The sequence below is a fragment of the Zootoca vivipara genome, chromosome 6 (assembly GCF_965207765.1).
Source record: "Zootoca vivipara chromosome 6, rZooViv2.hap1.1, whole genome shotgun sequence".
Taxonomy (NCBI): Eukaryota; Metazoa; Chordata; class Lepidosauria; order Squamata; family Lacertidae; genus Zootoca; species Zootoca vivipara.
In genome coordinates, this window is record NC_142589.1 from 7,062,032 (window position 1) to 7,074,881 (window position 12,850).

At 47.3% G+C, this 12,850-nt stretch overlaps 1 protein-coding gene across 3 annotated transcripts in view; it reads left to right on the forward strand.

Annotated features, from left to right (window-relative positions):
• The window catches only part of SH2B3 (SH2B adaptor protein 3), a 73,835-nt gene extending 61,598 nt beyond the window's left edge, over positions 1-12,237 (forward strand). For all 3 annotated transcript variants that reach the window (XM_035120445.3, XM_035120443.3, XM_035120444.3), the window contains exons 4-8: positions 104-195; positions 4,832-4,926; positions 5,270-5,484; positions 6,338-6,509; positions 8,374-12,237. In XM_035120445.3, the coding sequence (XP_034976336.1) occupies positions 104-195; positions 4,832-4,926; positions 5,270-5,484; positions 6,338-6,509; positions 8,374-8,684 (885 nt within the window). In that variant the 3' untranslated portion in view covers positions 8,685-12,237. The remainder of the gene's footprint in view (positions 1-103; positions 196-4,831; positions 4,927-5,269; positions 5,485-6,337; positions 6,510-8,373) is intronic.
• The last annotated feature ends 613 nt before the right edge of the window (positions 12,238-12,850 follow it).

Here is a 12,850-nt window from a genome sequence, read left to right on the forward strand (position 1 = left end):
ATTTCCCATGGGGTTTTATAGACGATCTGAACCTAGACAGCATTGCCTCAGCATTATGAAGAACTCCCAGCGTTTTTCTTCTTTTTCTCTCCCCCCACCACAGGGGAACACCTCCATGGATATTGTATTTGAGGCTGGAGATGACCAGCAACTGTGTTCCTGGATGTCTGAAATTAAAGAGTGCCTCCATCGAGGGTAAGCTATTGCCCCACTATTCTCTGTGCCAGGGCTGTGCGATGCAGTTCTCCAGGTGTTTTTCCTTGCTAGGGTGTTTTGTTTTGTTTTCTTCAAAAAAGAGGATTTCTAGTCCTCATGGCGGGAAGATAAACTTGAATGTGTACAGCAATTCCTTTTGGAACATCTGAAGCAAGGGAGGCATTGGGCTGCCTTGATTAGCAGATGCAGAATGAATTAGACAAGATTCTCTTTTAAAATGCAGACTAAGATGGTTACAGGATCCACCTTTTCCTGGTGCAGATTTTCTTTCTCTCTTATTGTGCGGTGCAGATCCAGGTTCACATGCTCAGAGTCTCTTGCGTTGACTTTTGTTTCATGTATTGCAGACCGTAATCCAGGCCCTAAAAAATGGTTCCTGGGCTGGTCCTTGGTTGGTACAAATCGAGCTCTGGACAGAAGGGATTGGAAGACAGGGAAGTGCGTAGGAATCTCCCCCCCCCCCCCAAGTTTTCTCAGCACCTCATGAGGATTAGAAACCTGCTTCTTTAAATAAACAAAAGCCTGTCTTGAAATTTCCAACATTCAGCCTGATTGGTTGCCCATGAATTCTAGAGTTATGATGGAGAAAAAAAATTCTCTATCCACTTTCCCCGTGCCAGGCATAATTTTATAAACTTCTGTACCGTCTCCTGTTACTCACCTTTAGTCCCAAACACGGCAGGCTTTCCTTATGGGGGATTTGTACTATCCTCTTATCATTTTTATTGCCCTTTTAAAATCTTTTTCCAATGCCACATTATCCATTACTGAGTATTTCCTGTACTCTATAGCCAAGACCAGGCATAGGCAACCTTGGCTCTCCACATGTTTTGTAACTACAACTCCCATGATCCCTAGCTAACAGGGCCAGCGGTCAGGGATCATGGGAGTTGTAGTTCCAAAACATCTGGAGAGCCAAGGTTGCCTATGCCTGGCCTAGACTGACCTAGGGGTGAAAAAGCCCAGAGGAAGGATGGCTTCTGTGATGAAAATAGCCATACCTGAAAGAAAATGGTGGAGGACTATGTGTTTCTTGTGTGCAACGATGCAGGAAAGCTGAAGAATGAGATATCGGTTGAGGAATTCAATCTTTATTTCTAAAACTTTTCTTTTTAAAGTTTCTCAGCCTTATGCCTCCAAATATTGGCTTTGAAGTGTGTGACTGACAAGTACTAAAATTTCTAAAGCTGGGAGAAGGTGCCGAATGAGATTGCCAGTGACGGGGTAGTTTACAATATAAAAATGCAAAAATACGTACCATCGTAACAAACAGATACAATATAGCACAGTTTAAAAGGCCACAGATTGTTAATTCAGTAAAAAGGCCTGATAGAATACACTTGGACTGCAGAATCCATGTCCCTTTCTGCACCTTGTCTTCTGCTTGGCTTGGGAAACTTGTTTTAAGCCCTGGAGTCCATAGGAAGCAAGGCACACAGCCTCTCTTGCGATGCCGTGTATCTGGGGGTTTAAAGTCCTTCCCAAGTCAGAGTGTGGGATGGCCGGGTGGGTGCAAGCCCAGTGTCTCTCTCTCTTACAACTCTTGGGCCAACTATCACCCAGTCTCAAATTTACCATTCTTGGGCAAGGTGATTGAGCAAGTGGTTGCTGAACAACTCCAAGCATGCCTGGAGGATGTGGACCATTTGGATCCCTTCCAATCGGGATTCAGGCCTCATCATGGGACTGAAACTGCCTTGGTCGCACTGGTTGATGATCTCTGGCAGGCTAGGGACAAAGGTGAGAGCTGTTTCCTAGTTCTGCTGGATCTCTCAGCGGCCTTTGATACAATCGACCATAACATCCTTCTGGACCGTCTAGAGGGGTTGGGAGCTGGGGGGGACTGTCATACAGTGGTTCCGCTCCTTCCTCCCGGGCTGTGTTCAGAAAGTGGTGGTGGGGGATGAGAGTTCAGACCCCTGGGCTCTCACTTGTGGGGTGCCTCAGGGTTCAGTCCTCTCCCCCATGCTTTTTAACATCTATATGAAGCCGCTGGGAGAGATCATCAGGGGGTTTGGGCTGGGTGTGCATCAGTAGGCGGATGACACCCAGCTCTACCTCTCTTTTAAATCAGAACCAATGAAGGCGGTGAAGGTCCTGTGTGAGTGCCTGGAGGCAGTTGGAGGATGGATGGCGGCTAACAGATTGAGGTTGAATCCTGACAAGACAGAAGTACTGTTTTGGGGGGACAGGGGGCGGGCGGGGGCGGGGGACTCCCTGGTCCTGAATGGGATAACTGTGCCCTTGAAGGACCAGGTGTGCACCCTGGGTGTCATTTTGGACTCACAGCTGTCCATGGATGCACAGGTTAATTCTGTGTCCAGGGTGGCTGTTTACCAGCTCCATCTGGTACGCAGGTTGAGACCCTACCTGCCCGCAGACTGTCTCACCAGAGTGGTGCATGCTCTAGTTATCTCCCGCTTGGACTACTGCAATGCGCTCTACGTGGGGCTACCTTGAAGGTGACCCGGAAACTGCAATTAATCCAAAATACGGCAGCTAGACTGGTGACTGGGAGCGGCCGCCGAGACCACATAACACTGGTCCTAATTCAAAATGTTGGTGCTGACCTTTAAAGCCCTAAATTGCCTCGGTCCTATATACCTGAAGGAGCGTCTCCACCCCCATTGTTCAGCCCGGACACTGAGATCCAGCGCCGAGGGCCTTCTGGCGGTTCCCTCACTGCGAGAAGCAAAGCTACAGGGAACCAGGCAGAGGGCCTTCTCGGTAGTGGCGCCCACCCTGTGGAACGCCCTCCCATTGGAGGTCAACGAGATAAACAACTACCTGACATTTAGAAAACACCTAAAGGCAGCCCTGTTTAGGGAAGTTTTTAATCTGTGATATTTTAATGTATTTTGGTATTTGTTGGAAGCCGCACAGAGTGGCGGGGGGGGGGGGAACCCAGCCAGATGGGCGGGGTATAAATAATAAAATTGGGAAATTGATAAACTAGCGCCCCCCCCCCCCGGCAGACTAAGTTTCTCATGCCAGTCTTTCAAAGGTGTCTCACTTTCTCTTGGGGCTTCCTCTTACTGAAATCTGCTAGGGGCAAGAAGTGGTATTGTGATTTGCAGAGAGCCACACTGTGATTCCTTTCATTCACACACACACACCCTCCACCAAATTTCAGGCTCCTTTCTGAGCTTCTTGTAGCAGCAGCGGTGGGTGGCAACTGAACTGCCTGTGTCCAAAACCTAAGAGCATTACTATCCCAACCTACTTGCTTCTCTCCAAGGTTCCGTGCCCCCTTTTTGGAGAATAAAATGGCTACCTTAACACTGGGTGTTTGGTCAGGGGTAGCATAAATGTGCCAGGAAATCAGGTCCAAAACTTGTCACCAGTGCCAGGTTGCTTGGTAAGTGGGGTGTGGGATGGGTAAGACAACCTGGGTGACATCTGAGCATGTAATCTGTGTGTGCCCAAATAGTTGTGCTGCACAAATCTCTTTCCCACAAACACCTGTTCATGCACGAGGAATCTTGGACATGTGTTCAGTGCAACGTGTGAATAAGCCTGTAATGCCAATAGTTCTCTTCCTCCTGCAAAGGTTAATTTTCAAGGCAGGAGTTCCCAAATTCTGGTCTGGGGACCCCCGTGGCCCACAAGCTGCACAGTGTGTTTGAAGAATGGTGGGAGCAGCACATGAAATTGTCATGTTGATTTTTAGTTGCATTTTTATTGCTGCTTCTATTTCTTGTCTTGCATTTTGTTATTTGTCACAGTATTTTCCATTGCGTTCTATGGAATTAAAATGGGAATGCAATAAAATACAAAGTAATAAATAACAGGAGCAATAACGATAGCAATAATAATCCTACGTCGTCTACAACACCATATTATGATTGCTATGACAAGCAGACAAATTGTTAGGTGGTCAGCAATTTTCAAGTGATCTGTATAGGAAGTTTTGTAACAAACTCCAGGTGTTGGTTGGGAGGGTTAAGGCTACTTTTGGAGGCAGGTCGTTGGCAGGGGGGGGGAGAACCCTGTGAATGGCCCCTGCCTTGGACTCAGGAGAAGGCTTAGCGTTGCAGTCCCAACCCCTCCTCAAGTCTGTGGCTAGCCCCTTGGCATGCCCATTGCATCCTTTGCAGAGTCAGTAGGGCCACTAAATCTGGCCTCTTTGCACCTCAGGCCTGACAGGAGCACCAAGTCTGAGGCCGTGTGTTGATGGCTTTTGCGACATAGCTTCATTTGCCTGGGTGTTCCATGTATTCCATAAAAAACTATAATAAAAGTATTATGATTCGACAGTAGTTAAGGATGCATGTGACCTCGCCTGTGGAACCTCATACTGCAAAACGCATTTCCATTCCAACCCTTCTGACCCAGTGCCAATGTGCTTTCCTTCATCTTATAGGCTTGCCTTCAAAGGCATTCAAAGAAGTCTCTTTCCTTTAAAGTATAGTGCCAGCAGACTCACCACTGCCTTGTGCCGAGAGAAAACAATATGGCTTTCCCCCCTGGAATTTAAAGTTTCCCAGTCCTCACCCCCATCAGGGAGCTCTTTCTTTTTCTGCTTTGCCTTATCTTTTGTTGCTGGCCTTGGGCGCAGGGACCTTTGTCTGTCCTGTTGGTGGCTCACAATCAGAAACATTCCCTCCTCTTTCAGGTCAGAAGGCGCCGACGTTGAGCTGATCTCAGACTCTCACTCAGAGGCTGTGACCGCAAGCCCCACAAACAGCAGCACGGACTCCCTGAACCAAGGTATTTGGGGCTCATCTGTGGTGGGGTCTGGGGTTGGAGGAGGGGGGCTCCCCTCCTATTCCTTTCAAGAAAAATTACGGTACCAAGAAACATCTGGTTGAGCAATTCAGGCTACTGGACTCTGGGGAACCATCACTCGAGTCAGCAGAAGGGAGTTCCCCGATACTAACAAAGCTGTCTATTTTTTTGTTTTGTGTTGCTAATTCTCTGGCTCTGCAAACTGTGTAAGCACTTGTGTGGGGTGCAACACACTTTTACCATAGCTGCCTTGAGCTTTTTTTTGGGCGGGGGGGGGGAGATAAATTGGTTTAAAATGACAGCTGAGTCCTTCCCTCTCCCCTAGGGGCAATGCTACCTGGCCTCCCAGACCAGAATGACCAGAAGACCGACCACTACTTGACATCCTTCCCCTGGTTCCACGGCCCCATTTCTCGAGTCAAAGCCGCTCAGCTCGTCCAGCACCAGGGCCTTGACGGACATGGGGTTTTCCTCATCCGACAGAGTGAAACCCGCAGGGGAGATTACGTCCTCACGTTCAACTTCCAAGGAAGAGCAAAGGTACAGCACCTCTTCCTGAGGGGACTCCCTCTGCCACCAGTCAGTACGTTAGCAGGCAGGCTTTCATGGCCCCAAACTGTTGAAATCCCACTTGTACTTCATATCTAAATAGCTTTTTTTTAAAATGTCCGGGAGACTTGCGATAAGGCAACCACATTCTGGGAGGATGTATTCAAAGGAATTAGATAACTGGACCGAAATATTCAAAGGCACAGAGTTGGCTTTACTTAATCTTTACCCAGGGGGCAATATAAATCTGAATTTTAAGCCTCTTTATTGGCCAGCTTCTGGAAATTCTTAGAGGATGGGGCACTGACCACATGGTCGAGATGTCTGGCATTTAGTGTTGATGGAAAACTTAATCACTAAACAAAAAATAGCAAGAGGAATTAAATGAAATGACAATCTTTTGGTGGATTGGTATACTTTTATTATGTTCAGTGCAAGAGAATGCAATTAAAAGAGAGAGAGAGAAATGCTTTGAACTACAATTCTCATGGCCATGCTGACTGGTGCTCATGGGATTTGTAGTCCAAGACAGTGGTCCTCAACCTTGGGCCTCCAGATGTTTTGAGACTACAATTCCCATCATCCCTGACCACTGGTCCTGCTAGCTAGGGATCATGGGAGTTGTAGGCCAAAAACATCTGGAGGCCCAAGGTTGAGGACCACTGGTCCAAGACACCAGGTTGGGGAAGGTTAGGCAGCGGGGTTTCCCCCTGCCTCAGGTGATGGGATTTGCACACGCTGGCAACTTGCCGCCCTTCTGATCCTTGCCGAAACCTTTACATGACCTGTACGGAATTGCCTGCTGTCGCTGACATGCGTCTTCCTGCTTCCTTTACCTTGGCAGCACCTCCGGCTCTCCCTGACCGAGAGGGGCCAGTGTCGTGTCCAGCACCTGCACTTTGCCTCCATTTTGGACATGCTGCACCACTTCCAGCGCTTCCCCATCCCCCTGGAGTGCGGAACGGCCTGCAATGTGCAGCTGTCCAGCTATGTTGTGGTCCTTCCACATGCACAAGGTAGGAGGCAGCTATAGCTGCCATTTAGCCTCTTCTGTGCTTTGGGTCTTTTCCAACCACACTCAGCTTTAAGCAGGAAATAAGGAGTGGAGGACAGACAGATGCAGAGACAGCTGGGGACTGAACTGAGGAACTTTCCTCTCTTCATCATGCTAAGGCTGCGATCACTGAACACTTACAGTTTGTTAAGATTTCTACACCGTCCTCTGTTTCCTGCCAACATCTACCAAGGTGAAAGTGCTGTTTTCTAGAATTCCTGCTGGAACAGCTTCAGCAGGCCTTGGAGAATTCTAAGGCTCTGTCCTTCTAGAATGAGGCTTTGGATACCAGCGCTTGTGGTTTCCTTCCACTGTAATTTGGTGGGGGGGAATCCCTTGCCATATCCTCCGCTCTCTTCCCCTTTCGATCACTCAGCTGGAAGGTGGAAGCCTCTGCCTGCTGAACTGAGCTGAAGAAGTGTGTGTGTTGTATAAAAACAACCCAAATCACATCACCGACGTATGATGCTTCTGCTTACGTGCAAAGCAGGAATGTGTGTTGCTTAGGGGTGACATAGCCCATTCCGGCTTTACTGATACAGGAATCGGAAACAGAAAAGAACGAGGAAGGAAGCTCTTAGCACCACCAAGGAACACCTATAGTTGCAGACAAGGATGACCTCACAGCAATCAGGAGCAGTAGTGTAAAGTTAGATAGTTCTTGGTTTCCTTTCTAGTCATGCCAGCAATGACTACTGTAGGTACATGCAGTGGGCAGGCAGGGCTAGTAACTTTCAGAGTCTTGTCGAGAAGGGAGCAGAGTGCCTCACCTGCTATTTGGCTGCTGCCCTCGCAGCTGTGGAGACATTGCAGCTTATCATTGTACCTATCACCACTATGGAATGTCATATTTGGTGTTCTGTGAAGTAAACACAAGATTCTAGTCCTTACAGCTAACTGTACTTTTTTAAGAGTAGGTGGGTCGTGCCTTCTCAAATATCAGAAATGACTTGACACTGCCTTACGTTTTCAATGGCTGAGGAGGACGTGATCAGGTGCCCGTATTGGAAACTTACCCTAGCAAGACTGTAAAAAAAATATATATTAAAAAAATGCATATAGTTCTATAAACATCTGCCAAGCCACATCTTACTCGCCTTTTTAGTTTAGAGAAAAGGCATTAAGAGGCGACATGATAGAAGTGATACAATTAATAGTTTCAGCACTAGAACTTACGAACAGCCAGTGAAGCTGTATGTTGGAAGATTCATGACAAGGAAAAGGAAGGACTTTGTCATACAGCATAAACCAGGCATCCCCAAACTTCGGCCCTCCAGATGTTTTGGACTACAATTCCCATCATCCCTGACCACTGGTCCTGTTAGCTAGGGATCATGGGAGTTGTAGGCCAAAACATCTGGAGGGCTGCAGTTTGGGGATGCCTGGCATAAACTATGGCACTCTTTCCCACGGGAGGCAGTGATGGCCACCAACTTGGATGCTTTTAAAAGAGGGCTGGACCATTTCATGGAGGGCTGTCAATGGCTCTTTGCCATGATGGCTATGCTCTGCCTCCACAGTTGGTGACAGTAAAGCCACAGGAAGGGAGAGGGCTCGGGTGCTTGGGTCCTGCTTGTGGGCTGAGGCATCTGGTTAGCCACTGTAAAACCAAAATGCTGGACTAGATGGGCCATTGGCCAGATCAGGCTCTTGTGATGCTCTTATTTGTTTGCATAATCTCTACAGAGTGCAGAATTTGGCTTGCCTGTTTAGCATGCGGTTCATGCCACCCCGTCTGTGGAACGTCATAATCCCTTAGGATATTGTCAGCATATTTTTAGGATATCCAGTATAACTTCCCCTCATTTCTCTTCCTCACAATGCAGGCTCCAGCAACACAGTCCCACTCTCCCCCTCCGTCCACCGCTGCCACCCGGAATTCAGCCTTGTCCAGCTGACCCCGTCCAGCTGCCCGCGGATCCACCTGGCCAACAACCTCCGACGCAGCTCCTCGGTGGAGCAGATATTCCACCTGGTGCCCCCTCCAGAAGAGCTGGCCAGTGCCCTGTGGCCCAGCAGCCACCTGACCAGACCACCCACCACCCCTGCAACTCACCAGTGGGACAATGATTACGAGATGGACTCACAAGGCAGGTCCCACCTGCGGGCGGTTAACAACCAGTATACATCCCTCTGACACAGTGGGATGGGGCAACAGCCTGCTTTTGCACAAGACTGGATAAATGTTTCGGAAAGCCACGGAAAAGACTGATTCCTTTTGGCTGAAGGCTCATGCTGGGGCAGGGCAGCTGGGTACACTTGCCCCAAGCCTTGGAGGGCTAAGATGGCAGTGGGGGGCGGTGTACCAGGGACTGGCTGCTTTTTTGTTTGAGTTTATGACTCTATTCTAACAAGACTCTGCCCCAGGCCTCAGAAAAGCTCTGCACATGCCTGCTTGGCTGTGTTGGTTTGTAAGATAGATAACTCACTCCATTATGGATGTGACCCTTGGATTTGGCTTATTAAATGGCCTCTCTGTTAAGTTTTTTCACTCAATCCTCTCATCGGTTTTGCACATGGCTCTTCCTTTGCTTTAGGCTCCTAGTTTATTTTTGTTGCTACCGGTACATACAATATTTTTTGGTCTCTGTAAGGATGTTCCTCCACTTGAGGAAAAGGGGAAATGTGTGGAAAGAAGAAGAAACCCAGGTCCAACTAGACTCAAGCAATTGATCTGCTTTGCTCTTTCCATCACCCGCCTCTTATTTTGTCGCTGAATGAAGGCACTTGAGCTCTCTTAGCTGAGCTAATTTCTTGGCTCCCTTGGGAACTAAGGAAATCTGTGTTTTGTTTTGTTTTTAAATTAAGCTCCTTCCAAGTAGGGCAATACAAACAGAACCAGGTGGTTATTGGAAGTGCAGGCAAGAGGAACAACCATGGCAGAAGGCCATCACCACTAGCCCTGTGCACAATTTTTGGCCTTAAATATCTAAACCAGGCATCCCCAAACTGCGGCCCTCCAGATGTTTTGGACTACAATTCCCATCTTCCCCGACTACTGGTCCTGTTAGCTAGGGATCATGGGAGTTGTAGGCCAAAACATCTGGAGGGCCGCAGTTTGGGGATGCCTGATCTAAACACTCTGATCCCTCAAGCTCTATGCAGGCCTAACGATGCAAATGCACCACAAGTAAGACAGATTCAACTGTTGTGGCTTCCCAGCAAGGAGCACAAGGTGTTCCTGTCTTGAACAGGCAGAGGAAGATCACACTTGTGGAGTAGATGAAAGTCCCTTTTAACAATCGCATCACTGTCCCTCATCTAGCCTAACATTGTGTACTCCAGATTGGCCTAGCCTCTTCAGAGCCTCACCCATACCTGTGGTCCTTTAACTGGCTAATAGCAGAGATTGAGCCTTAGGACTCGCGCATGCATGCTACAACTGGGCTATGCCTCCCCACCTTAAACTAGAAGTTCCATCATTGTTGGCAACACAGATCTCCTTTCAACATCAGCTAGAGACACAGCAAGGGAAGGGTCAGGGAATAGCGTACAATTAATGGGTTGGATGCTCAAAAGCAAGTCAAAAGGAATTGAACTTACTAAAAAGCAGCTGGTCAGCTCGACTGGTCTGCTTGGTTCGGTATTATCTCATTGGACCAGCTCTTCCAAAGACTCAAGCAGAGAGGTTTTCCCTGTTACAACATGGGACATTCCATCACTGAGCTATGAAATTATACGTTTTGAGGTTAAGATGACCTAGCCTCAAACAGCTGCTTCCTTCCAACCATTCCAGTGGGAAAAGGGATCATCTTGCCTCTCTTCCTTGCCCCATAGGGCTACTCCGGCCCCAAAACTGATTGCTTAGCACCCCTAGTTCAAGCCCAACCGTGGAGCACAGAATTACTCAAATCAGCCAACAGCTTCTGATCCATTGCCAAATCTGACTTCTTTGTGAACACCACACCAACCTTGTGAGGGTTACAAGGATTTTTTTCCCTCTAAAAAAAAATCCACAACAGCTGCCTTTAAGCAGTTTCAAAAATGCTATAAATGCTTTTGAGAGTAACTTTATCAGCATAATTCTTAAAGGAAGTCTAAGAACCTTAGTGAGGTTAAGACACACATTTATCATGCATTAACTATAGGAGCACAATGAAAACCACACAGCACTGAATTTGCTCTTTTCCAGCATCCTCAAAGCCACAAACGCCAGAGTAGGGAGGAACCTCTCCAAAAAGCAGAAAGCCTGGTCTAACAGCATATTAGCATCAATGGGATCTGCTCTTGATATAGAATGGAAATAGCTTAAAAATGTACCCCAAACCAGCAGAGAGCAGGGAGTTTTTTAAAAAATATATATGGGAGAGGCCGTTACCATCTTTCCCCTGCCCTGCTGTGTGTGCAAAATCTAACAATTATTCTTTTTGGCAGAGGTGGTGTTCTGATTTTGGGGGGCAGGGGGAGGATAGCATGTATCAGAAAACAAACATGGGTAATGGCAAACCATATACAGTATAGTCAAGTTAACAACAGTGTCCACAGTGTAGCAAATTGTTATTCAAAACGATGGCTGTGTATCCAAAGATACTAGAGGTTTGTTGTTGGTTTTTAGAAATGCTTTCCCCCCCCTTTGAGCTGTTGCTCACACAAGCTAACCTCATACAGATTTAAGCATGGGACCCATGTGCCCGCTGGACAGTAAAAGGGCCTATGATTAGCTAGCATTTAATCACGCTAATGTCTTGTGCCAGTTGTCCTTCAAGATGCGCCACACAAAAGGAGATGGACAGCAGGATGGCAAAGCCCCACAAGACGCTGGAATGACCTTTGCTGAAAGATTGTTCAAAGCAGAAGTCCAAAAACATCTGAAGGACCACAGGTTGCTCCCCGCTCCCCCCCAGTTTCAGCCCGTTCTTGAGTTCTTCTAAGGAACTTGCTCTGATCTTTCCTACCTAGTAAACCTAAATGCTCCAAACCACATAACCAGTAATAAGAGCAGTAGCGAGGTCCCTGCCTAGATATTAAGTGCCTTTTTTCTATCACCAGCAGTGCTCATGCAAATAAAATTCTTTCTCCATCCCCTGACCATCACCATCAGAGATCCTGTTTGCTTGCTCAGAACATCAATCAGGGCTCAAAGCCTTCTGGGACATTACAATTTCTGATACAAGTGCAGGTGCTCATTGAGGGCAGGGTTTTCAGAGGCTGGGGGCAAACCTGGATTCAGGCTCAAAATTGCCCTGCAGGTAGCATTTTCCAAAGGGGCTCAACATGCAATGTAAAATTAGTTTACCTGGGTCCAGCTGCATCCTCACATTTGTGCCAGTCGTCCTTCAAGATGCGCCACACAAAAGGAGATGGACACCAGGATGGCAAAGCCCCAATGCTGAATAGCATCCGGCCATGAACAGTTTACTTGACGCCATCTCTGTGAGCTGTAGGTATAAGCTTCCCGCACTGTGGTTTCCAAATTTTAAAATCTTAACAGATTAGTTTCTATCACAGCAGCAAATGAATGAGCTCCACAGCTTGCTATTTTTTTAAAAAAAACAACAACCACCAAATAGGCATTTAAAGAAAAAAACTGAGTGTTCTTGTTAAGTTCTCCACCTTTCTACTCTTGTATAGTATAATTTTTCTATATATTGTTTCTGTATGTACTGTACATGTAACTTATTCTTTAATACAGCTAAAAATACATACAGATCTGCCCCTGCAGTAAAATAAAAACTTTTTAGAAATTTTCAGTGGTTGGTTCCATGGTCATTTCTTTTTCCCTCAACCCACCGCCTCTCTATGGAGCCATCCTTACAGAATCTTATTTTTAAATCACCTGATAAGATATTGAAAATGGGGGTAGCCAACGTGATGCCCACCAGATAACAGGATCAACCGTGTGGGCTGCTGCAAATTGGGAGCCCATCAGTTTTTGAAGGGCACCACCTTGCTTTCTCCTGCTTTCAAGCTGAAATGCCACACTTCTTGGAATGGGAAAGAACTGCCTGGAGGACGCAAGTCTTACATCCTGTGAGCACAGCACATAAGGAAGTGTTTCCATTAATCACACACACCTCCCACTGCAGGCATTCCTGAGCCCAAATTACGTTGTGGTGATGAGTCACTAGCTCAGGAAGCTGTTGGTGGAAGAGTGCACCATGAGCCTTTCTTAAGCTATGAGCCCAAGCAGCCGTGAAGCTTCCATGCCAGAGGTATGTACCCTCTGATATATGTGGGGTCTGGGGGACTGTTGGATTCAGCCCCTGGGCTCCTGGTTACCGCTGGACAGAGTATGGTAAAAGAGTTGGGTCTGCAGGCTAATTCAGCCAGTCTTCTCTTGGAGCAAAAATAACCCACAGACCC